Below are 24059 nucleotides of genomic sequence, written 5' to 3' on the forward strand. Positions count from 1 at the left end.
AATGAAGGGCCTTACCACCTTGCCACGTCATACCTGTCCTTGCCAACGACCGAGTGAGTGAGTGAGTGAGTGAGTTTTACCCCCCACTCAGCAATATTTCAGCTATATGGTAAATAATCGAGTCTGGACCAGACAATCCAGTGATCAACAACATGGGCATCGATCTACGCAATTGGGAACCGATGGCGTGCCAACCAAGTCAGCGAGCCTGACCACCCGATCCCGTTAGTCGCCTCTTACGACAAGCATATTCGCCTTTTATGGCAAGCATGGTTTGCTAAAGGCCTCTTCTACCCCGGTACCTTCACGGGTCCCGACGGCGTTGTGTCATTGAGCTTCTGTCAGTATTTCCATTTTCTTGTCGTCTCTAGTGGTTCAAAGAACTGAATGTGGAGTACCATTGATGTGGCTTCTAATGCATACACTCATAGGCTTCAGCTAAGGGTGATGCACAATTTCATCGTTTTAGCTGTTCACTACAGACGTGAGAGTAACGTTACGGTTTTGTTCCTTACTTTTTTCAAACGTTTTGTCGTCGCCACCCATCCAGCATGGATTCATTTGCGTCAGGTGATATTCCAGTTGTTTTACTGTCCTTTGTTGAAAGGCATTAAATAATTCATATGTATTTATGCTGAACTTCATTCTTGTTTTAATAACAAATATTGCCGACGTGACTGTAAATCCTCACTCACTCTCTCGAAATGCAAGAGAAATCTCCATGATAGCTTTAAGCATGGATATATTAATGGCTACCAAATAACGATGATAGGTGAGCGAAAAGGTGATCGTATCCAGAAGAACGATGAACGTGGTGTCTCCTCCCTGACGTTCATTGTAGATCAAGTGCAGTTCTAGCGACGATGGGTAGGGGATGTCTCAGGTGTAAGGTAAACTTATAAATGCCTGTATTTAGTGTTGTTCTAAAGTCCAGTTGAAATTGTGGGTCCAAATATTTAGAGTTGCTGTAATAGTCCAATGGTTAATGGTCCATTGTGATTGTTAGTCTAACGTAAGCTACAAGATCATATAGTTATGACAAGGATTGTCACAACAGAACGTTAAGGATCGAGTGTTGTCCAATCTTGTCTATGGGATTTGATAGGAGAAATGCTTAAAGAGCACATGCCACGCAAAACCCGACTTTGCAGATTCTGATACCTTTCGGTATGGACTCACATGACCAAATTATCGAAAATGGTAAATCAGCTAACAAGGTTGAAGAAAAAACGCGACTAAAAAAAAATGCAAAATACGATTTATTAAATTCACCCCCAGCTAGGGGTGAATGCTGCGCACATTATGCATGGGGTTGGTGGGTTGCAAATACAATTTTCACGAAAGTGCAGCATTAGAAAACTGAAATAGTTTAATTCATGCCTATAGAAACATGTTGATTGTGATGAGCAGCCTCTGTCACAGACAATACTCAGTGTCTGTTGTATTGACACCTATGTGTCTGCCGGTCTGTCTGCTAAAGACAATATACAATACACAACCTATATCACTGACCACTGAATGGCTCATGCACCTGTCCCTGTTACAGAGCAGGTAGATGTGGTACTTGTAGACATGACATCTTAGGATGTGTGCTGCAATTGATTGCAAACAAGCTACATCTATTTTCCACGGGTGACTGGATCGGACGGAAACCGGTGCATACGCGGATTGTCAGTTTCAAGTTGTGCTTTGTACTTGGACGAACAACAGTTTCCAGTCACACAGTAGTTCACCTTCTAATTATTTGGTGAATGGATTGAACGCAAATGCAGAGAAAGAGGACGTATTTACAAAACCCAACATCTCCTTTTTATACACACACCTGAGCGTATTCGTTTTCAAAATAGGCATTTTTTCCTGAGGAACGTTTTTCCTAGACAAATTGAGGACTTTTCTTATAGTACTTTCTTTCCTAAAACTTTTATCCGGACACCTCAACAAACGAACCAGCCAATGAAAACTTTTTGTTACACTAAAGTGCACGCGCACCCGGTCTGACTGGGTTTGGTATCCCGGCTGCTTCGTTTTGAGGGTAGTAAACACCAGTACAACATTGAGCACTTTGGGTTGGCGATGGGTACGCTTCTAATTTTCTCTAGCTGTTTTCTCCCATGTGGACCCGGGACAGAATGTGTCCACAGCACCCCATTCTTGTCGTAAGAGGCGACTAAACTGGGCAACCTGTTTGCCGTGGGTTGCGTCCCGTGTCGGTGGAGGACGGTAGTCTGGTGGTTGAGGGCAGTAGGAGACTGAACCATTTTGCTCCTATTGCTCAACACACCACTTCGGCCCTTACTTCACCTAGACGGGTGGTAGAACTGGCCCAGTTCTATCAATCGGCTGGTCACGCCAAGCCCTGAGCTACAACCATGTAATGCTCAAAATTTATAAAACTGTTGCTTTGATTTTTCATGCTTGGCTATTTTGAAATTGTTAGTTCAAACCCATCATTTTATGTATGTTTTTGTCTAGAGTCGTATACCCAGAAGGCGGTGGCTCATGGGCCAATCTGGTGGAACTATTAATCTTTTAATTTTTCTGCTGGAGTATATCATCCGGGTATCCTTGGTGCTGCAAGCTGGAGATCCGCTTGTATTTAGCATTGTCCTTGTGATACTCCGTGGTGGGTGGGGAGCTCGGATGACGAATCATTACCACTTAGCAGGGAATACCAAACCCCAAACAAAAAAAACGAAACGTCCACTTGACATTGATTATGATGAACAGCGACCTTCGAAATCTGTTGACTATTGGCCTCGTTTCCTACTTCTTGAGACTCTTGATCAAACTCCATTAAAGCTGATTCCGTTTGCTATATCAAAAGGTATCCACGGAATAGCAGGAGAAATAAAAGATGTGAAACGCTTGCGTTCAGGATCTCTGTTGCTTGAATGTAATAGAAAACAACAAGCAACCAATCTGCTGTCCACTGAAATGTTTGTTGGAGTTCCGGTTAAGGTGTCTGCACATAGAACTCTGAACACCAGTAAAGGTATTGTAAGAGATCGAGACCGTCTATTTGCAGATATGACTGAGTTTGACATTGTATCGGAAATGAAGAATCAAGGAGTGATAGATGTAAAACGATTTTCAAGCCGGAAGAATAATGAGGTTGTTCCAAATAACACGTACCTGTTTTTGTTCTCTGCACCAAATGCACCCAAATCAATCATGGCAGGTTACTGCAATGTTAACGTTGATTTGTACATCCCCAATCCTTTGCGGTGTTTTAAATGCTAGAAATATCGACATGGTGTGAACACTTGCACATTGTCTGTTGTGTGTGCTCACTGTGGTGAGAAAACACACACAACGGAAGATTGTGACAGTGATTTTAAAAATGCACCAACTGCTCAGGCGATCATTCGTCATTTTCTAAACAGTGTCCTATTTGGAAAGAGCAAATGGAGATAAACAGAATAAAGTTTACTCAAAATATCTCCTTTTCTGAGGCAAAAAACTGGTACAGATATCTGATCTTCAAGAAAGTTATGCTACAGTAGCAAAAACACCATCTGAGTCTAGCTTTAAAAGAACAAAATCATCAACAGGCTGCCAAACTACCTTGACTTGGGTAAATTGCAACTCTCCACAGATGCTATACCCTGCTCTATCATCACAGACTGAGGAATCACTTCCTAGTACATCCAAGTCTTCTTCTGATCACAAATCATCATCATCTCATTCACACTCAAAGTCTCAACCGACAGCTCATAGTCAACAAAATGTTAAAAGTAAACCTAAGCCTAAGCCTGATGCTTCAAAACAGCAAAGTGGCAGAGCTCCTAAAGGGTCACAAAATAAAATTCAATTGTTCAACAAATATGGATCTCTTGAAGACATGGACGTTTCCGAAAACGTCAATTCTAGGGCACATAGCTTGTCGCCCTCCAAAAGAGTGCAGGGTAGATCCCCAATAAATCCCCCCAAAAGATAGTTTATTGCAACAATATTCTACAGTGGAACTGCAGAGGACTGAGGACTAACTTACATGAATTACAGCTATTAGTCCAAGATTTTACACCTTCAGCGATCCGTCTGCAGGAGACCTATTTAAAACAGACAGATACTTTGGATCTTCGTCATTACAAAGCATATCATTGCTTTTCACCTCCAGGTCATAAGGCCACGGGAGGATCTTCCATTCTAATCAAAGACAACATTATCCATAGCCCCGTTTCACTTAATACTAATCTTCAGGCTGTTGCAGTACAACTAACTTTGCACGTTGCCTTTACATTATGCTCACTCTATATCTCTCTGTCTTTGACGTTTGCCAAAACCGATCTTCAAGCTCTCTATGACGAACTCCAGAAACCCTGTGTTATAATGGGAGATCTGAATGGGCACACCCGCTATGGGGTAGTGTAACTACTACCGCTAAAGGTAAATTGTTGGAAGACTTTTCTTCTGACAATGATTTATGTATTTATAATGATGGTTCCAACACATATTTACACCCTAGGACAGGGACCTATTCTGCTCTTGACTTGTCATTGACAAATTCAGAACTACTAAATGAATTTGAATGTCAGTCCACGATGACCTCTGTGGAAGTGACCATTTTCCTACTATTCTCAAATCTCTAACTCCATCTGATGTTCCTCCATCATCAAGGCGGAATTTTAAAAAAGGCTAACTGGGCTTTATATAAAACACAGTGTGCTGAAAAACTTACACCTGAACGTTTAAGTGACGTTCCCGATGCTATTAATGTTTTTTCTGAGGAACTGAATTCCATAGCTGATCAGTGTATACCAAAGTCCTCTGCAGTTCCACACATAAGAAAACCATGGTTCAACGATGAGTGCAAACAAGCTAGGAAGGCAAGGAAAAAAGCAGAACATTATTTCCGTCGCTATTCTATGGTGCATAATTTAAATAAATTTAAGATTTTAAATGCCAAAGCACGGCGTACTTTTAAACAGAACAAAACAATCTTTAAACAATCTTGGCAAAATTATGTATCCACAATAAATTCTCGGACACCTATATCCAAGGTGTGGAACATGGTCCAGAAAATCAAAGGTAAAGGTACTAAATCTACTGTCCATCATCTTAAACATGAAGATCAATTGCTTACTGATAAATCAGATATTGCTAATAAACTGGGTGAAACCCTTGCTAAACATTCTTCCTCTTCAAATTATGTACCTAAATTTCAGCAATATCCAAAACAACAAGAAAAGAAAACTATTAATTTCAAATCTGATAATGGGGAAGATTATAATGAAACGTTTTCTATTCATGAACTCCATACTGCTCTTGATCAAGCTCATGACACTGCTAGTGGAGCTGATAACATACATTATCAACTCCTGAAACATTTACCAGAATCCTGTCCGAAAACTCTCCTAAATATTTTTGATGATATTTGGACATCGGGTAACTTTCCTCCTTCATGGCGTGATGCCATAGTAGTACCAATACCTAAACCTTGACGTGATCATACGGATCCATCCAATTATCGTCCGATTTCATTAACTAGCTGTGTTTGCAAGACCATGGAACGCATGATAAATAATCGACTAGTTTGGTACTTGGAAACAAATAACCTTATCACAGATATACAATGTGGTTTCCGTAAAAACAGAAGTACTGTCGATCACTTGGTGCGTTTAGAATCATTTGTGAAAAACGCGCTGATTAATAAACAACATGCTGTCTCTATCTTTTTGACCTTGAGAAGCCATATGACACAACCTGGAAATATGGCATTCTGAGAGATTTACACGATTTCGGTTTGCGAGGTCGTTTGCCTCAATTCATAGGCATTTTTTTCAATTTCAAGTCCTCGTGGGTTCTACCCTGTCTGGTCATTACAATCAGGATCAGGGTGTTCCACAAGGCAGTATTTTGTCAGTCACACTTTTTAGTATAAAGATCAACAGTTTATCAAAAGTTTTAAAGGATTCAGTTGATGGATCGTTATTTGTGGATGATTTTAATATTTCTTGTCGTGGTAAAAATATGCATACCATTGAACGGCAACTACAGTTGTGTTTAAACAAGATTAAAAGATGGTGTCTTGAAAACGGCTTTAAATTTTCTAAATCGAAAACTAACTGTATCCATTTTTGTCGTAAATATAAACCACATGAAGACCCTGAACTGTCTCTAGATGGCACACCAGTTAAAGTTGTGAAGGAAGCTAAGTTCTTGGGTGTCATTTTTTACTCACACTTAACGTTTTTACCGCATATTAAGTCACTTAAAACTAAGTGCCTGAAAGCACTTGACTTGTTGAAAGTGGTATCAAATTCTAAATGGGGAGGGGATCAAGCTACCCTTCTCCATCTATATCGATCTCTCGTGCGTTCTAAACTTGATTATGGCTCCATTGTCTATGATGGAGCCTGCAAAAGCAACTTAAAACTATTAGATTCAGTCCATCATCAAGGTCTAAGACTTTGTCTTGGCTCCTTTAGAACCTCTCCTGTTGACAGTCTATATGTTGAGGCCGATGAACCATCTCTTGCACAACGCCGTATCAAATTATCTTTACAATGTATCACAAAACTATACTCTAACGAATCTAACCCTGCATATAACTGTGTCTTCAATCCTCTGTATGAGGATTTATATATCAAAAAGTCTTCTCTTGTTCCACCTCTTGGGCTCAGAATAAAGCCGTTTATTGGTGCTGCTGGACGATATAGCTCCCTTCCGTCTTCTTTCCTCTCCCCCTTGGCAGTTGGTTAAACCACAGCTGGATCTAACATTAACTAAATTTAAAAAATCAGAAACGAATGAGTTACAGTATAAACAAGAATATAATCAATTGAAATATACATATAACAATTACAAATCCTTATTTACAGATGGGTCCAAGGACGGTGGCGCAGTTGCTTGTGCTACTGTCATTGGATCCAGAACAATATCTTTTAGATTACAAGACAATAGTTCTATTTTTACAGCAGAAGCGAACGCCATATTAACAGCTCTTAAATATAGTCAAAGACACCCGAAACGTAAACAATATAATATATTCCGACTCTCTTTCTTGCCTTCAGACTATTAAAAATATTTCTTGTAAACATCCACTTTTAATAGAAATTATTGAACTGTATAATACTCTTGCTACTGGCCAATACGACATCGTCTTTTGTTGGTTACCCAGTCACGTAGGTATTTCTGGGAATGTGATGGCCGATCTTGCTGCAAAAGCAGCACTCAACAAATCTGTCACACCACTTCTTTTTCCATACTCTGATTACAAAGCCCACGTTAGATCTTATATCCATGATCTGATGCAGAAGAAGTGGGACAGCCAAGTGAGTATCAATAAATTACATGAAATAAAACCTTACATTGGTTATACCCACTTGGGTTCTCAGTCCAGATTTGAAGAGGTCATACTACGACGATGTCGTATTGGCCATACAAGATTTACCCATAACTACCTGTTAAAAGGTGAGGATCCTCTATTTTGTATCCCTTTTGATGAGAGAGTCACGGTCAAGCATATTCTGCTTGACTGTGTTGAATTCTCCATCACAAGGGATAGATATTTCAATGTCAGAACCATCAGGGATCTTTTTACGTCTGTTGATTCTCAGTTAGTTATTGTTTTTTTTAAAAGAAATTGATCTTTTGGTTGAATTGTGAGTAATATGTTCTGTAAATAGATGTATTTAAATCATTGGTAGCTTAGATTAGTAATTTGTATTGTTAGTGGCTGTACCCTCAAAGGGGGTTGAAGTATTGTAAAATTATTGTCCTCCTGAGAGGGTACGTAAGTCCAAAAACATTCGATGTAAATTTAAGTTTACCAGGTTTTTAATCGTAGTATTCTTGTCATTATAAATTTGGCTAGCATTTCGTACACTCGCCAACACCTGAAGGGATGGTGTAAATCCAGCTAGGGTCCATGCAGGTAGCAAAGGTACTGTAAGTCCCCATGGTCCCTAGTATGGTGATCTACCTTCTGTTGTTGGCGATCTATAGCCCTTGTTTTATAATGTATTGTCTTCTTTAATTACAATGTTTTAGTTTTTCATGCTGGTTTTATATTCATGTCTGTGATATTCTAGTGTTTTTACTGTCCTTTGAGGACAGTTTTTTGTATTACACATATATTCCATTTCAGTGTTAAGTTCCCGTCACGGTATAGCTGAAATATTGCCGATGTGACGTTAAATGTTAACTCACTCATTCACTCACTCTAGCTGTTTTCTTTGCATAATCGGAAATGTGTATTACATATCATGAACAAACTATAACTGTGTCTTAATTATGTTTGGGATTTTTTTTCGTTTGTTTTTGGTGTATGTAATCTTAAAATACCGACCACTACCTTGCAAACAGGTGGCCTTTCCAGATCGAGTCTTCAAACATCGTTGCCCGAAACTGCACTTGGGTGAACAGGAACCAGCTGATACCTTCCAATAGTAGAAAGAATTGGTGTTATGTGTTTTTACAAAGCTCATTTGTAATTAGGACTTCGTGCCTTTAGGCACTAGACCTGTTGTAATCATTTGGAATATGTTTTACAGATTATTATGTTTTCTAGATTACAAATAGTATGCAGAAGAGAGATCATCATCAGCTCAGGGCCCTTGCCCCTTCTTGCCCAAACAGCGAACGGGACTTCTCTCAAGAAACGCTACTTAGTCGAACCCACCAAGAACGTTGCGGAAAATATGTAGACTCCCCAACACTGCAGCCATCTGAATTACCCGGTGTGTCAGAAGGACTGTACTCCCAGTTGAGAACCCGGACACTACCCTGATCTGCGCCAAGAGATCAGGAGATACCAAACCGGGGCACCCGGAGCAACGGGGAGCCTAACGACAGTGTACTTGTGATGCAAGCGATACATTTGAAAGGCGAGGTCAATCACTCTTCCCACTTGTAACTTGACCGATCGATTCATCATTAGTAACCTTGTCACGTATCAAGTGAAGGGTATTACATTTGTCGAGTCCAAAAGTCATGCCATTCCATTTGTAAAAAACTCAACAAGGAGAATCTGCTCTTAAATTGGTAGCAAGGAGCTCGATGTTAACCTTGGGAAGGACATGGGTAAGAAGCGTTCGAGATCTGTGCTGAGGAGGTTTGGCATGGTAACCCTCCTCTTTATTGAGGTATGTATGTCAAAGGATTTAAACAAAGACAAAAAGCAAATGATTGTGTTTTATTCTTTACCATAGCAAACCTTTTTGATAATATATGGAGAATTGACTTCAGTACCAATGAGCGCCATGTTTAGATACAGGGATAGAATATTTAACCTAGGAATGGTCATGCTCTTTGGGAACTGATTACCTTTCCTTCTAGTCCAAGAGATAAGGCCTTATTTATTTACCTTAGAGGTCCAAAAGGTTTGAACACTGGTTCCTATGGAAAAATGTCTGAATTGTCTGAATATGTCAGTCTTACGAGTCAAAACTTGACCAATTTTTCACTAGAGGGCGCTGAAGTCATGACTCAGCAGTTTTTTCACCCACTACCCCACCACTGGAAATTTTCATTTTTTTAAAATATGAAATAAAAAGAAAGGGTAACATATTGCATATCATATGAAAGCCAACACCTTTCCTTCCTTGCTAGTGTTTCTCTTTTTACTAAAGAATATCTTGTCTGTTTGGACAATTCAAAGTAACGGAGTTTCACAAAGATGGTTAACTTGTTTTGTGTTTAGCATGAGAAGTACAATAATTATTGCTAATTATCGATATCAGTCCGGAAAGAAACAATGGCTTTGAGTAGAAATGTTATATCATCAATATTTGAGATTCATATAAACACTAACGATTAGTCCGGAACAAACCAATGACGTAGACAAGAGATGTCATGTCATTATTGAGAGGGGTTTTATGCCCGTACCCATCACAAGGGATGAATATTTCAATGTCAAAACTGTTAAGGATCGTTTTACCAGTGTTAGTTCTCATCTAATTATTGTTGTTGTTTTTTAAAGAAATTTATTTCATGATTGAAGTTTGATTAATATATGTTGTAGATAGATGTATTTTAATGATTGGTAGTATAAATTAGCCACTGGTATTGTTAGTGGCGGTATCCTCAATGGAGGTTAAAGTGTCGTAAAGTTATTGTCCTGTAACGGTGTGTAAGTCTCAAAACGTTCACAGTATAAATTTTGCTTACCCGGTTTTAAACGTAGTATATTTGTTCTTTTAAAATTTGGCTAAACATTCGTACAATCGCCAGCGGCTGAGGGGATGGTGTAAATCCAACTAGGGTCTATGCAGTTAGCAAAGGTACTGTACGTCCCCATGGACCCTGGTATGGTGATCTCTACCTTCAGTAGTTGACGGTCTATCGCATGTTTTTATATTGTATCGTCCTCTATAGTCAAATTGTTTTAGATTTAATTACTAGTTTTAAATATGTGTCTGTGATAGTCTGGTTGCTTTACTGTCCTTGGTTGACAGATTGTCTTTATATGGTTCTCGTCACGATACGGCTGAAATATTGCCGATGTGATGTTAAATTTTAGCTCATCACTCACTCACTCTTACTTACATCTGAAAGACTCCTTGCAAAGCTGACAAACCCGTCCTTCATCTTGGTCTTCCTTGATTCAGTTCCTGATACACGACAGGTCAAAGTGTCAATATTGTACTGAATACTCAAGCATTGACCTCTTTCAGCACATTTCAACTGGCACAGTTTGATGCCAATGTTCCTCATAATGACAGAACCATCCCTTTCAGTCGTCGAGGTTTTACACTGCTTCATGCGCGGTGCTGAAAATGCAACCATCAGAATAACAGTTGCTTGGAGGAACAGTTTCAAACAGTAACTCACATACCTTGATATCATGTTGAAGTGATTTCACCTGTTGTCAACAGGACACGATCAGGTTGACTATTTTCACCAAAGTGTGGTGGCCACCTTCGCACAGCATACTAAACAATGTACACAAATGTCTGATGTTACAGTAACCACAAGACTATTTTCACCAATGTGTGGTAGCTACCTTCACATAGATGGCCACACATTTCTGAGTTTACCATGGACAGTTAACACAAGACTCTTTTCACCAGCATCTGCACACAGTGTAGGACACCAGTGTCTGGAGATTGCCACACGTGTGTGGGGCACTAATGTCATGAGATTACCACACGTTGTAGGACACCAGTGTCTGGAGACCATCGGGTAGACAAACAATACAGGTGTATTGACAACTGTGTCTATGACTTTGAACGATCCAGCAAAGTCTTCGACAAACGTGGCAACTGAAGGAGGGATATGTTACGGCAATGAATACAAGTCGAACAACTCAAGTGTCGTCAACAGATTTTACGGGCACGACGAATAATGTGATATATATGTAGAGTACGACAGTCCGTTTTTCCTTACAAATCCAAACTTTACACAGCTTAACTGCTGATGCAAAATGCCTCCTAACTACATTTAGACAAAAGATGGTATCTATGCCCTAAGTGTAGCTCCCTTTCTGCGACCTGCATAAATATTGAAAATATAAGAGAGCTAGCTCCCCGGTCCGACGTAGATCGATGCTCATGGTGGTCTAGAGTCTAGTAACATACTGCCAGAAAATTACTCAAATCACCGTTAGAAAGTGGATGAGTGACAGTGAGTGAGTTACAATTTATCGTCACATCGGAAATATTGCAGCCATATCGTGACGGGAACATGTAATTGGTTTACATAATAATTGATGGTAAATTATGAAAACCTGTCATCGAAGGGGAATAAAACCGACTAGAATATCACAATGTCAAGAAATAAAACCAGCATATATCTCTAAAATAAGAATTCAAATCATGACAATGCAATATAAAAAGGGGCTGAGAAAGGCCAACAACTGAAAGTAGACCACCACTCTACGGTAGTAAGTCCAACTTTCAAAGTCTTGATCAACCATACTTTTTAATCCTAGTAGTTTTGTTATTGTAAATTCTGGCAAAATCTTCATACCCTCGTCGGCGCAGAAGGGATGGTGTAAATCCACCTAGGGTCCATTCACTATTGTCCAAATAGAGATATTAGTGTTACCTTTCCACACTAGTTTTAATGTGATTGTGATATTCTAGTTGTTTTATTGTGCTTTGACGACAGGTTTTTCTACAATACACTTATTCCATTTTAATGTCAAAGAGTCCATGCAGGTAGCAAAAGTACTGCAAGTCCCCATGGTCCCTAGTATGGTGATCTACCGTCAGTTGTTAGTAATCTATACCCGTTTTTTTATATTGTATTGTCCTCTATAGATAAATTGTTTTAGGTAAAGTTACTAGTTTTACATTCTTTTCTGTGATATTCTAGTTGTTTTACTGTCCTTTGACGACAGGTTTATTTATGAAATACATATCTTCCATTTCAGTATTAAATGTCCTCGTCACGATATGGCTGAACTATTGCCGATGTGACGTTAAATGTTAACTCACTCACTCACTCATTGCATTGTTTTCTATCCGTTAAAAGGGTTCCATTGAGCTATTAAACTATCTATAGCTATTGAGCTAGGATTGTTTTCTCTATTACCGTTCCAAGATTGATGGTACATATGGGTATCACATTTATTAGAAACACAGGTGAAAACCACATATATCTACAACGAGCAAAGGCCACATTCACGATATACAATCACAATAGGTTTTTATTGTCAGGTCGACCATTTTCACGGCCCACAGATCAACCGTCAGCTTCGATGAACGAGGTGACGTTCAAAGGGTCTTCTGGCAAAGACTTTGGCTTCTAATAACCAATTGCGCACTGTCGGTGCAGTCCAGGAATTTGCATTCTTGTGGATGATGCGACCATGTCATTTGAACGACGATGTCTCAACCTGATGTAGCCATCCCGGGCGGCGGTGGTAACTGACCTGAGTGTGTCATTATCATTCCAAATAGTGTTGTATCTGGTCCATAGGTTTGAGATTCTCTGTCTCGACACGCTGAAGTGCAACCTCATATTGCGACGACGCCCATCCTTGTAAACAGGTGATGGTGTTGCGTCGTTAAGATTCTGTGTCCTCCTGAGAGGGTACGTAAGTCAACAAACATTCAAAGTAAATTCAAACTCTCCGCCTTTTTAATTGTAGTATATGTGTCTAAATGTATGTCAAGATGTGCCTAATTGCTAAGGACCGAGGGGATGTAAATCCAGCTAGGGCCCATATGCATAGAGGAAGCTAATGAACTGTAAGGCCCCATGGCCCCTAGTATGGTGATCTACCTTCAGTCGTTGGTAATCTGTAGCCTATTTTTATATTGTATTGTAATATATAGTTCAAGTATTTTAGATTCAATTGCTAGTTCTATATTTTTATATAGAACTGAATACTGTCCTTTGTTGTACTGTCCTTTGCTGACAGATTTATAATTTATATATGATTCTTAATATTTTATCACTTGATTTATTTACGATATGGCTATGATATTGCCGATGTGACTTACAATCTTAATTCATTCACACACTCCTTGAGCTTCTGTGAGTCTTTTCATTCTATAGTCGTCATACAGCAATACATGTGGAGTACCATTGATGTGGCTTTTTAAATCTTAGTCCCATGGTCCCTAATATGGTGAACTACCTTCTGGTGTTGGCAGTCTATAGCTTTTTTCTATATTGTATTGTCCAAATAGTGATATTATTTTTAACTTTCCATGCTAGTTTTAATTCTAATTGTGATATTGTAGTTGTTTTACTGTCCTACGTCAACAGCTTTTTATGATATACATTCCATTTCAGAGTTAAATGTTCTCGTCACGACATGGCTGAAATATTGCCGATGTGACGTTAAATATTAACTCACTCACTTTTAAATCTTAGTCATAGGCTTCAGATCATTGCTATACACAATTTCATTGTGCACGTGCATTTCATTGACGTTAATTTTACCGATTCGCTGCTGACGTCAGTGATACGTTATGTTTTTGTTCAACGTTTCTTATTTTCAAGCGTTTGGTCGTCGGTACCCATGCCCCTTCATGTTGGTATTTAGCATCGGTTGGTTTGTGTCAAGCTTAAAATTCAAACTGTAAACGTTCTTGTTTGAAGAATATATATCATTGGCCGCTATGCATTGTGTCTTGGATTTGCATCACATTTGGTGACCTGGTTTCTTTAGCAACCAATGAAAGAAATGAAGTGTCATGTTGCCAATAAATATATATGTCCATACCTTTTCACACTGCAAAAGTGTGTCCCATATATGGAAGTGAACTTAAATCAAGTAATTTATTAGGCTTAGATGGCGGAAGATCAACCTCGTAAATCTTAAAATTCACTCATGTGATTTAAAAGCTTTCATGGACTAAAACCATACTGGCTTTTGTATGAATCAGTGTGTATTAACAAATTGAAATCTGAACATTTCATGGGCATTCTTGATCCCATAAAATGTTTTCTGATGAACTAAACACCATAGTTGATGAATGCATCAACACATGACTTTTGTCAACACAGGCATCCTACATGTCAACACACACGTTACACATATCAGCACAAACACATCCCACTTGTCATTACACGTCACACCTTTTACCATACATATACTGTCTGTGAACACACACACACACACTCACACGCACGCACGTACACTCACACAGACACACACATCAAACCTGTCTGTCACAAACCACACTTGTCAACAAGCACATCACAGCTATTACTCACATCACCCCCTCAACACATACATCGCATTTCTCAATAAACACATCACACTTGTTACACAATAACCTCTTCTTGAATAAAACAAGAGAAGCGTCACCAGAAGATCCTATCCTATCTATCACGTCTCGAAGCAATTATGACACCTGTCATTTCACGTCAGAACTTTCAACATACGCACTACATCTTTCAACTCTCCAGTCGACACACACATCACACCTGGCAATATACAAATCACACCCTTCAACAGAAAAGTCAGCACAAACACATCACATCTGTAAACACACTTCACACCTGTCTGTCACACATCACACCCGCCAACAGATAAGACAGCACAAACACATCACACCTGTCAACACACTACAAACATGTAAAGATACGCATCACACATGTCAACATGCACATCACACCTGACGTTTTTCAACACAGGCATCCCACACGTCAAAACACACATCAGACCTTTAACTGCACATATTACTTCTATCAACACAACCATTTCACCTGTCAAAGCACACATCACACATGTCAACACACATTACACACCTTCCAACATACACTACACATTTGTTAAGATACGCATCCCACCTGTCTACAAACAAATCGGATCTGTGAACACACACACTTCGCACCTGTCTGTCACACATCACACCTATCAACACATATATCACACCTATCAACACACACCGCACTTGTCAACACAAACATCAACACACACACTTCGCACCTGTCTGTCACGCATCACACCTGTCAACAAACACATCACAGCTGTCACCCACATCATCCCTCTCAACACATACGTCACATTTTTCAATTCACACCTGTCACACAATATCCTCTTCTTGAATAAAACAATAGTTGAAACTGAAATAAAAAGCATCTTCAGAAGATCATATCTTTCACTCCCAACCAAAACAATTCATCAAACTGTCACATATAATGCTTTTTAGTGAGAGAAGTTCTAGTCTTTCTGTACGACACCTAGTCAGCTATCAAACCAATACCTTGGAATTTAGATTGTTATATCACATATACATGAGCACGAACCACGATCAAAACTGATAGACACGGAAAGGCGTATATATTCTAGAAGACCATAAGTAGTAAAAGATATCAACCTGTTTTGTGTGCACTGCTTTATGAAAGAATGTTTCTTTCTTAGTATTTTAGAGATATAATCTGTGCGTCATTACCCGGCTTTCAACACACTAAACACACCTGTCAACACGCTTCTCGACACTCACATCACATCTGTCACGTCAGACCTTTCAACACAAGTACTACACCTTTCAAAACTCCAGTCCACACACATATCACACCTGTCAACACACACATCACACCTGTAAATATACACATCACACCTGTCAACAGATAAGTCACCACACACACATCGCATCTGTCAGCACACTACACACCCATCAAAACACCAATCACATCTGTGAACACACACACTTCACACCTGTCTGTCACACATCACACCACACACATCAGACCCGTCAACACTCACACTACACCTGTCAACACACACATCACACACTCACATAACACTTGTCGGCACACTCATCACACCTCTCAACACATACATCACATCTCTCAATACACACATCACATTTGCTACACGATATCCTCTTCTTGAATGAAACAATGGCTGAAACTGACATAAGAAGAATCCTTAGAAGATAGCAAATCCAATCTTCCCCTCTCTGCCAAAACAATTCATCTGACTGACACTTATTGTACCTTTTATTGAGAGACGGTTTAATCTTTCTGTACAAGAGTTAGTGAGCTATCTATCCAAAACCTTACACTTAACTTTGTTATATCAGATTACATGAGCACGAGTCATAATCAAAATTCTAGAAGGTCAAAAGTAGCAAACGGCATCAGTTGCAAACCTGTTCTTTGTGCACTGCTTCCTGAAAGAAGATTTATTACTTTCAGAAATATGACCTTTACGATATTACATGATTTTAAACAGAGTTAAAGATAGAGTTATCGACGCCATGGAAACAGTAAAACAAGTCATAAAGAAAACACTTTGTTGACTGGGGCTCAGTCACCTGGGCCTTCACCTACATAAGTTTTGGAATGGGCATGGTTCATGTATTCGGTTGTTCATGCAATACCCTGTGTTACCACGATATGATGCTACACAAAAAGTGATAAAGAATTATTGCATGATATTGATATTGTCAAAGAAGATCACCCGATTGAGTTCCCATCCTTGATCGGTGCTAAACATACATGTATATCCAAGTGCATTCATGGTTACCCCATAACATGGTACAAATACACGTGTTTCACATTCACCTTTGAAGACAGTTACAAGACAAATATATACTTTGAAACAAATCATCAATGTCTAACACATCTAATGTTTTACTTCAGTGTAATTTTAACAGTGAAGACAATGCATGAAATTGTGTCTTCTATTTAAGAGGAAAAAATGAAATAATTTAAAGCTATCCAGATTATTAGAACCAGATTTCTAGAGACTTCCTTAAGATTTTCAAATGTTCAGCCAGTATATCTTTGGAATATATTCAAAGAAGCGTCTACTTCGCGTGGTCATTTATTCTTTTCAAACTTGGCACGGCATAATTTACATGTATAATGTTGCTTGCTCTACTGCTTTCAAACTCAGAACTCTGTCATTTTTTTCTGTTCCCTCCAAATACGAGGGCAAAGAGGACCAGTCTGATGAACCGACACTCGGTACCTTTCTTTGACAAACTAAGGCACCCAAGCAACTGTATACGCTATGCTGTGATTTTTGTTCTATCAGAACAATGGAAAATCACGGCATTATCATATTAAAGAATGCTCCGAAAAGAAAGAAAAATGGACGTTTGTCCATTGTGACGTCACAGCTGACCAATCTCCACTGAGATTGCTACTTTCAAGACAATATTAACATGTCATCAGTATCTGTTACTAAACTTACACGAGGTCATCAATATCTGTTGCACATTAAATTGCACTTTCTCCTTCAAATCAGGAAACAACAACAACGACAAGGGTCATCAACATCGGTTACCCGTTCGGCATTAACTGCAGGGTTCCCTTCACTCATTGCAAAACCAATCACTAAAACTGAAACAAGTAATAAAAAGACGATAAGTCCGAAGTCCCTACAAATCCGAAAACAACCGAAATCATCTATTTTGATGTGAGGATTTCTATCTAATTTATGCGTCGATATACTGCATGGCATATTTCACTCACGACTCCATAGAACGGATAAAGCATAAAACAACAATAACATCCTGCTACAGGGAATCGCTAACATGTCACACTGCATAATTCAACCCCTAAAGCTATATTTATGTTACTGGGCAACCCTGCGAGACAAGAAAGTTATACACGTGAACATATGTACCCTTTGTTATCATGGCTGCTGTTTTCCCCTCCTTGTCTCTAGCGTTAATGTCAGTCATGTTCTGCGAAAGGATGTGCTTCACCATCTCCATACGTCCACTTAAAGATGCCAGATGAAGGATGTTTTCTCCCTTGTCATCCACTAAGTGAGTTAGACCACCTTGACTAACAAGTAGATCAACCACTTTCCTTTTGCCGTAAAACACAGCATTCATCAACGGTGTCTTTCCATGCATTCCCCTGCTATTAATATCAACACTACCTTGTGAGATAACACTCTCAATCAGATCTAATCGTCCGTATTTGCAGCCCCAGTGCATGACGTTGTTACCAACATCATCAACTTGTGACACATTAGCTCCCATACTCACGAGGAACAGACCAATGTCTGTATAACCCCACAATGCAGCGGCCATCAAAGGTGTCTTGCCACCTTTCCCCCTACTATTAATATCAAGACTATTACGTGAAAGAAAATACTTCACCATATCTATATGCCCCCCTCTGCAGGCCCAGTGCAGGACGGTGTCTCCGCCTTGATCAGTCTGTGATATATCAGCTCCCATACACACGAGGAACTCACTAACGTCTCTGTATCCCCAATATGCAGCCTGCATAAGTAGGGTCATGTACCTATAGTTTTTGTCAACACCATATCTTGGGAGTAAACACTCCACCATATCCACATGTCCTCCCTTGCAGGCCCAGTGAAAAATGTTCTTACCATCATTATCCACATGTGACTTGTTAGCCCCTTTTCCGATAAGAAAAGAAAATATTCTGCAGTGTCCCTCCTGTGCCGCCACCATGAGTGGAGTTTTTCCGTGACTCCCTTCTCTACTGTCGATGTTGACCAGACCCTGGCACAGGATGCGTCTCACTTGCCTCAGGTTCCCTTTTCTGCAGGCATCGTGAAGTGGGCTGTCATCCTTGTCAACTTTATGCTGAGGAGATTGCTCAGGGAACATCATCTCATCTGTATGTAGGTATGTACAATAATGATGGAATGACGCCCGTTAGCCAATACAACATCGTCTTAAAGTGACTTCGTCACATCGCATCTGGACTGAGACTTAAAATTTATAGTCGCAATGTTTTGGGTTTTTCTTGTAAATTTCAAAAATGTATGACGGTTAGTTACAATACCACTTTCTTGCTATGGGTAGTCTAAAGCAAACTGTAAGATCATATAGTTATGGCAAGAGAAGTCATAAAAGTTCGAGTGTGGTCCAACCTAGTCTGTGGAATGGATACGAGACCGACCATTACCTTGCAAGCAGACGGACTTTTCAGATCGAGTCTCCAAACATCGTTGCCCGAAACTGCACATCTTGGATGAACAGGAATCAACTGATACCTTCAGGCAGAAGAAAAAAGTTATGTTTATTTTACATATACCTCATGTATTATTTTCATCATATTTCCTGTTTATGTTCTTGTTCTTTAGCATAGAGAAAAATATGTTGATAAGTGTTCTTTTACTGTGTGGCTAGATGTGTCTCAATTGCTAACAGCTGAAGGGATAATGTAAAACAAACTAGGGTCCATGCCAGAAGCAAATGTATTGTAAGTCCCCATGGTCCTTAGTGGCACCCGTGGTGAGCCACCTCCTCGTGGTGGGTGCTGGGTAACGCCAAGAGTGAGTGAGTGAGTGAGTTATTATTTAACGTCACATCGGCAATATCTCAGCCATATCGTGACGAGAACATTTAATACTAAAATGAAATATATGTCTATTATAAAATCTGTCAGCGAAGGAAAGTAAAATAAATAGGATATCACAGAGTAGAATATAAAACTAGTAACTATACCTAAAACAATTTATCTATACAGGACAATACAATGGAACAATGGGCTATAGATTGCTAACAACTGAAGGTAGATCACCATACTAGGAACCATGGGGACTTACAGTACTTTTGCTACCTGCATGAACTCTAGCTGGATTTACATCATTCCCTCAGCCGTCAGCAATTTGTGAAATCTAGCCATACAATAAAAAGACACTTATTCTACGATTAAAAACCTGGAAATTTTTTTTCCACAAACTGGACTGTTTTCGGACTTACGTACCCTCTCAGGAGGACAATAATTTTACAATACTTCAACCCCCTTTGAGGGTACAGCCACTAACAATTCTAGTTACAAATCTAACCAACCAATAATTACAATCCATCTATTTACAGAACATATTATTAAAAATTCAACCAAAAAATCAATTTCTTTTAAAAAACCTGTAATTAAATGAGAACTAATGTTTGTAAAAAGATCCTGTACAGTTTTGACATTGAAATATTTATTCCTTGTGATGGAGAATTCGACACAGTCAAGCAGAATATGCTTGACCGTGACTCTCTCATCACAAGGGATACAAAATGGAGGATCCTCACCTTTTAAAAGATATGAATGAGTATATCTAGTGTGGCCAATACGACATCGTCTTAAAAAAACCTCTGCAAATCTGGACTGACAACCCAAGGAGGTGTAACCAATATACGGTTTTATTTCATGTAATTTATGTATACCTACTTGGGTGTCCCACTTCTTCTGAATCAGATCATGGATGTAAGTTCTAATGCTCGCTTTGTAATCAGTGGATGGAATAAGAAGTGGTGTCACAGATTTGTTGAGTGCTGCCTTAGCAGCAAGATCAGCCATTGTGTTACCGGAAATGCCTACATGGCTGGGTAACCAACAGAATAAGATGTCGTATTGGCCAGTAGCAAGATTTTTATATAATTCAATAATTTATATTAAAAGTGGATGTTTACAAGAAATATGTTTAGTCGCCTGAAGACAAGAAAGAGAGTCTAAATAGATTATGTATGTTTAGGGTATCTTTCAATTGGAATAATCTTTGAATATCTGGAATTCTAGAAGATATTGTTCTGGTTCCAATGACAGTGGCACAAACTACTGCACCACCGTCCTTGGATCCATCTGTAAATAAGGGTTTGTAATTGCTATATTTATGTTTTAATTGATGATATTCTTGTTTATATTGTAAGTCATTTGTTTCTGATTTTTTAAATGATGTTAATGTTAGGTCAACTTGTGGCCTAACCAATTGCCAAGGAGGAGAAGAAAGAAGACGCGAAGGCGATATACTTTCCAGCTCTATACCGGCTGAGTGAGTGAGTGAGTGAGTTTAGTTTTACGCCGCACTCAGCAATATTCCAGCTATATGGCGGCGGTCTGTAAATAATCGAGTCTGGACCAGACAATCCAGTGATCAACAACATGAGCATCGATCTGCGCAATTGGGAACCGATGACATGTGTCAACCAAGTCAGCGAGTCTGACCACCCGATCCCGTTAGTCGCCTCTTACGACAAGCTATACCGGCTGAAGAAATAAATGGTTTAATTCTGTGCCCAAGAGGTGGTACAAGAGAAGACTTTTTGTTATACAAATCTTCATAAAGCGGATTGAACACACAGTTATAGGCAGGGTTAGATTCATTAGAATATAATTTAGTAATGTGTTGTAAAGACAATTTTATGCGACGTTGAGTAAGAGATGGTTCATCGGTCTCAACGTAGAGACTATCAATATGTGAGGTTCTGAAAGACCCAAGACAAAGTCTTAAGCCTTGATGGTGGACAAAGTCAAGAAGTTTAAGGTTGCTTTTGCAGGCTCCACCATATACGATGGAGCCATAATCGAGTTTCGAACGCACGAGTGATCGATATAGAGGTAAGAGGGTTGCTTGATCCCCTCCCCACTTTGAGTTGAAAACAACTTTCAACAAGTCAAGAGCCTTCAGGCATTTAGTTTTAAGGGACTTGATATGAGGCAGAAATGTTAAGTGGGAGTCAAAGATTAGGCCTAAGAACTTGGCCTCCTTTACAACTTTGATGGGAGTGCCATCTAGAGATAGTTCAAACCCTTTTACTGCAGAAGCAAACGCCATATTAACAGCTCTTAAATATATTCAACGACACCCTAAACGTAAACAATATATAATCTATTCCGACTCTCTTTCTTACACCTATTTGGGTTGTCAGTCCAGATTTGAGGAGGTCATTATGCGACGATGTCGCATTGGCCATGCGCGGTATACACATACACATGAGTACTTGTTTAAAGGTGAGGATCCTCCGTTTTGTATCCCTAGTGATGAAAGAATCACAGTCAAGCATGTTTTGCTTGACTGTGTTGAATATTCCATCACAAGGGATAACTATTTTACATTACGAAGTATGAAGGATCTTTTTAGTAATGTTAGTTGTCATTTAATCTTTGCGTTTTTAAAAGAATTAGATCTGTTTCAGAACTTGTAAATAGATAAACATTTTATGATTGGAAGTTGAATTAGCAGGTAACATTGTGAGTGGCTGCATCCTCGAAGGGGGTTGAAGTACCGTAAAATTATCGTCCTCCTGAGAGGGTACGTAAGTCCCAAAACATTTGGAAACAGATTTAATCTTCTACATTTTTAGCTGTAGTATATGTGTCATCGTAATGTTTGGCTAATCTTGCATACAGTCGCCAGCAGCTGAGGGATGGTGTAAACGCAGCTAGGGACCATGCAGGTAGTAGAGGTACTGTAAGTCCCCATGGCCCCTAGTATGGTGATCTACCCTCTGTTGTTGGCGATCCATGGCCTGTTGCTATATTGTACTGTCCCAATAGTGATACTATTATTGTTTTAAGTTTCCACACTAGTTTTAATAATAACTGTGATAATCTAGTGGTTTTACTGTCCTTCGTCGACAGGTTCTTCATAATATGGATATATATTCTTTTTGTCACGTATGTTCTCGTCACGATATGACTGCAATATTGCCGATGTGACGTTAAATATTAACTCACTCACTCACTCAGGTTCGTTCCTTGTTGCTTTTTCCCGCATTCGACTAGCGGGGCACCCGAACGCAAGCGTCTAATGTTTTTTACCTCTCCAGCAATACCTTGAATACCCTTGGATACAGCAAAGGGGTTCAACTTTAACGGTGTCTTGTCAGGAGTCTCAATAACAACGAAACGCGGTCAATATTCAATCGATGCAGACGGTCTATGGTCAGTATCAACAGGGTCTATATCAAGTGGACGTTTTGGTTTTTTGGTTGGGGTTTCATACGCCATAGTTAGTGTAATATGGTTCATCATCCGAGCTCCCCACCCACCACGGAGTATCACAAGGACAATGCTAAAGCAAGCGGGCCTCCAGCTTGCAGCACCAAGGATACCCGGATGATATACTCCAGTAGAAGAATTGTAAGAAATTGATCTACCAGATTGGCCCTTGAGCCATCGCCTTCTGGCACAAGACTCTAAGCAAAGTTCATATGATCATATTTCACAATACTGAAATTTACAGATTAACAATAGTGCCAAGACCAAGTAGAAGAATTACGAAGAATTAATCCACCAGATTGGCCCATGAGCCACCGCCTTCTGGGCATAAGACTCTAGGCAAAATTCAGAAATTCAAATACATTCCAAACCAGAAAAGTCGATGAATAATTCAGCCAAGACCGAAATTAAAAGTCCAAATAAAATTTGTGCAATGACATTTTTATTTAATCCATGCACAGGGCTTGGCATGACCAGCCGATTGGTTGAATCGGGCCAATTCAACCACCCGCCTAGGTGAAGTAAGGGCCAAAGTGATGTGTTGGGCAAATGGAAAGCAGTTAAAAGCCCAACTGCCCTCAACCATCAGGTTCCCGTCCTCCACCGATACGGGACGCAACCCACGGGAAACAGGTTGCCCAATTTAGTCGCCTCTTACGACAAGCAATGGGGTCCTGTGGACACATTCTGTCCCGGGTCCACACGGGAGAAGAGCACTTAGCATTACCCAGCACCCACCACGAGGAGGTGGCTCTTCATGGGTGCCGGGTAACGCCAAGAACTCGCCAAACCCCGTGCTGGTCGCAAGGAGCGGCCGAACTGGGCAAGCCGTTTGCCGTGGGTTGCGTCCCGAGTCGGTGAAGAACGGGATCCTGGTGGTTGAGGGCAATCGGGCCTATAACCATGTTCTGTTTGCCTATCACACCACTTCGGCCCTTACTTCACCTAGACTGTTGGCTGAATGGGCCCGATTCAACCAATCGGCTGGTCTTTCGTGT

General features: G+C 39.8%; 1 protein-coding gene across 1 annotated transcript in view; it reads right to left on the reverse strand.

Annotated features, from left to right (window-relative positions):
• LOC137255283 (serine/threonine-protein phosphatase 6 regulatory ankyrin repeat subunit C-like) overlaps positions 1-18953 on the reverse strand; it is a 43724-nt gene extending 24771 nt beyond the window's left edge. Inside the window, exons 1-2 of the mRNA XM_067792736.1 lie at positions 17984-18953; positions 10489-10712 (exon numbers count right to left, since the gene is read on the reverse strand). Coding sequence (XP_067648837.1) covers positions 10489-10712; positions 17984-18953 — 1194 coding nt within the window. The remainder of the gene's footprint in view (positions 1-10488; positions 10713-17983) is intronic.
• Positions 18954-24059: the final 5106 nt, after the last annotated feature.

This window comes from Haliotis asinina, chromosome 11, assembly GCF_037392515.1.
Source record: "Haliotis asinina isolate JCU_RB_2024 chromosome 11, JCU_Hal_asi_v2, whole genome shotgun sequence".
NCBI classification, from domain to species: domain Eukaryota; kingdom Metazoa; phylum Mollusca; class Gastropoda; order Lepetellida; family Haliotidae; genus Haliotis; species Haliotis asinina.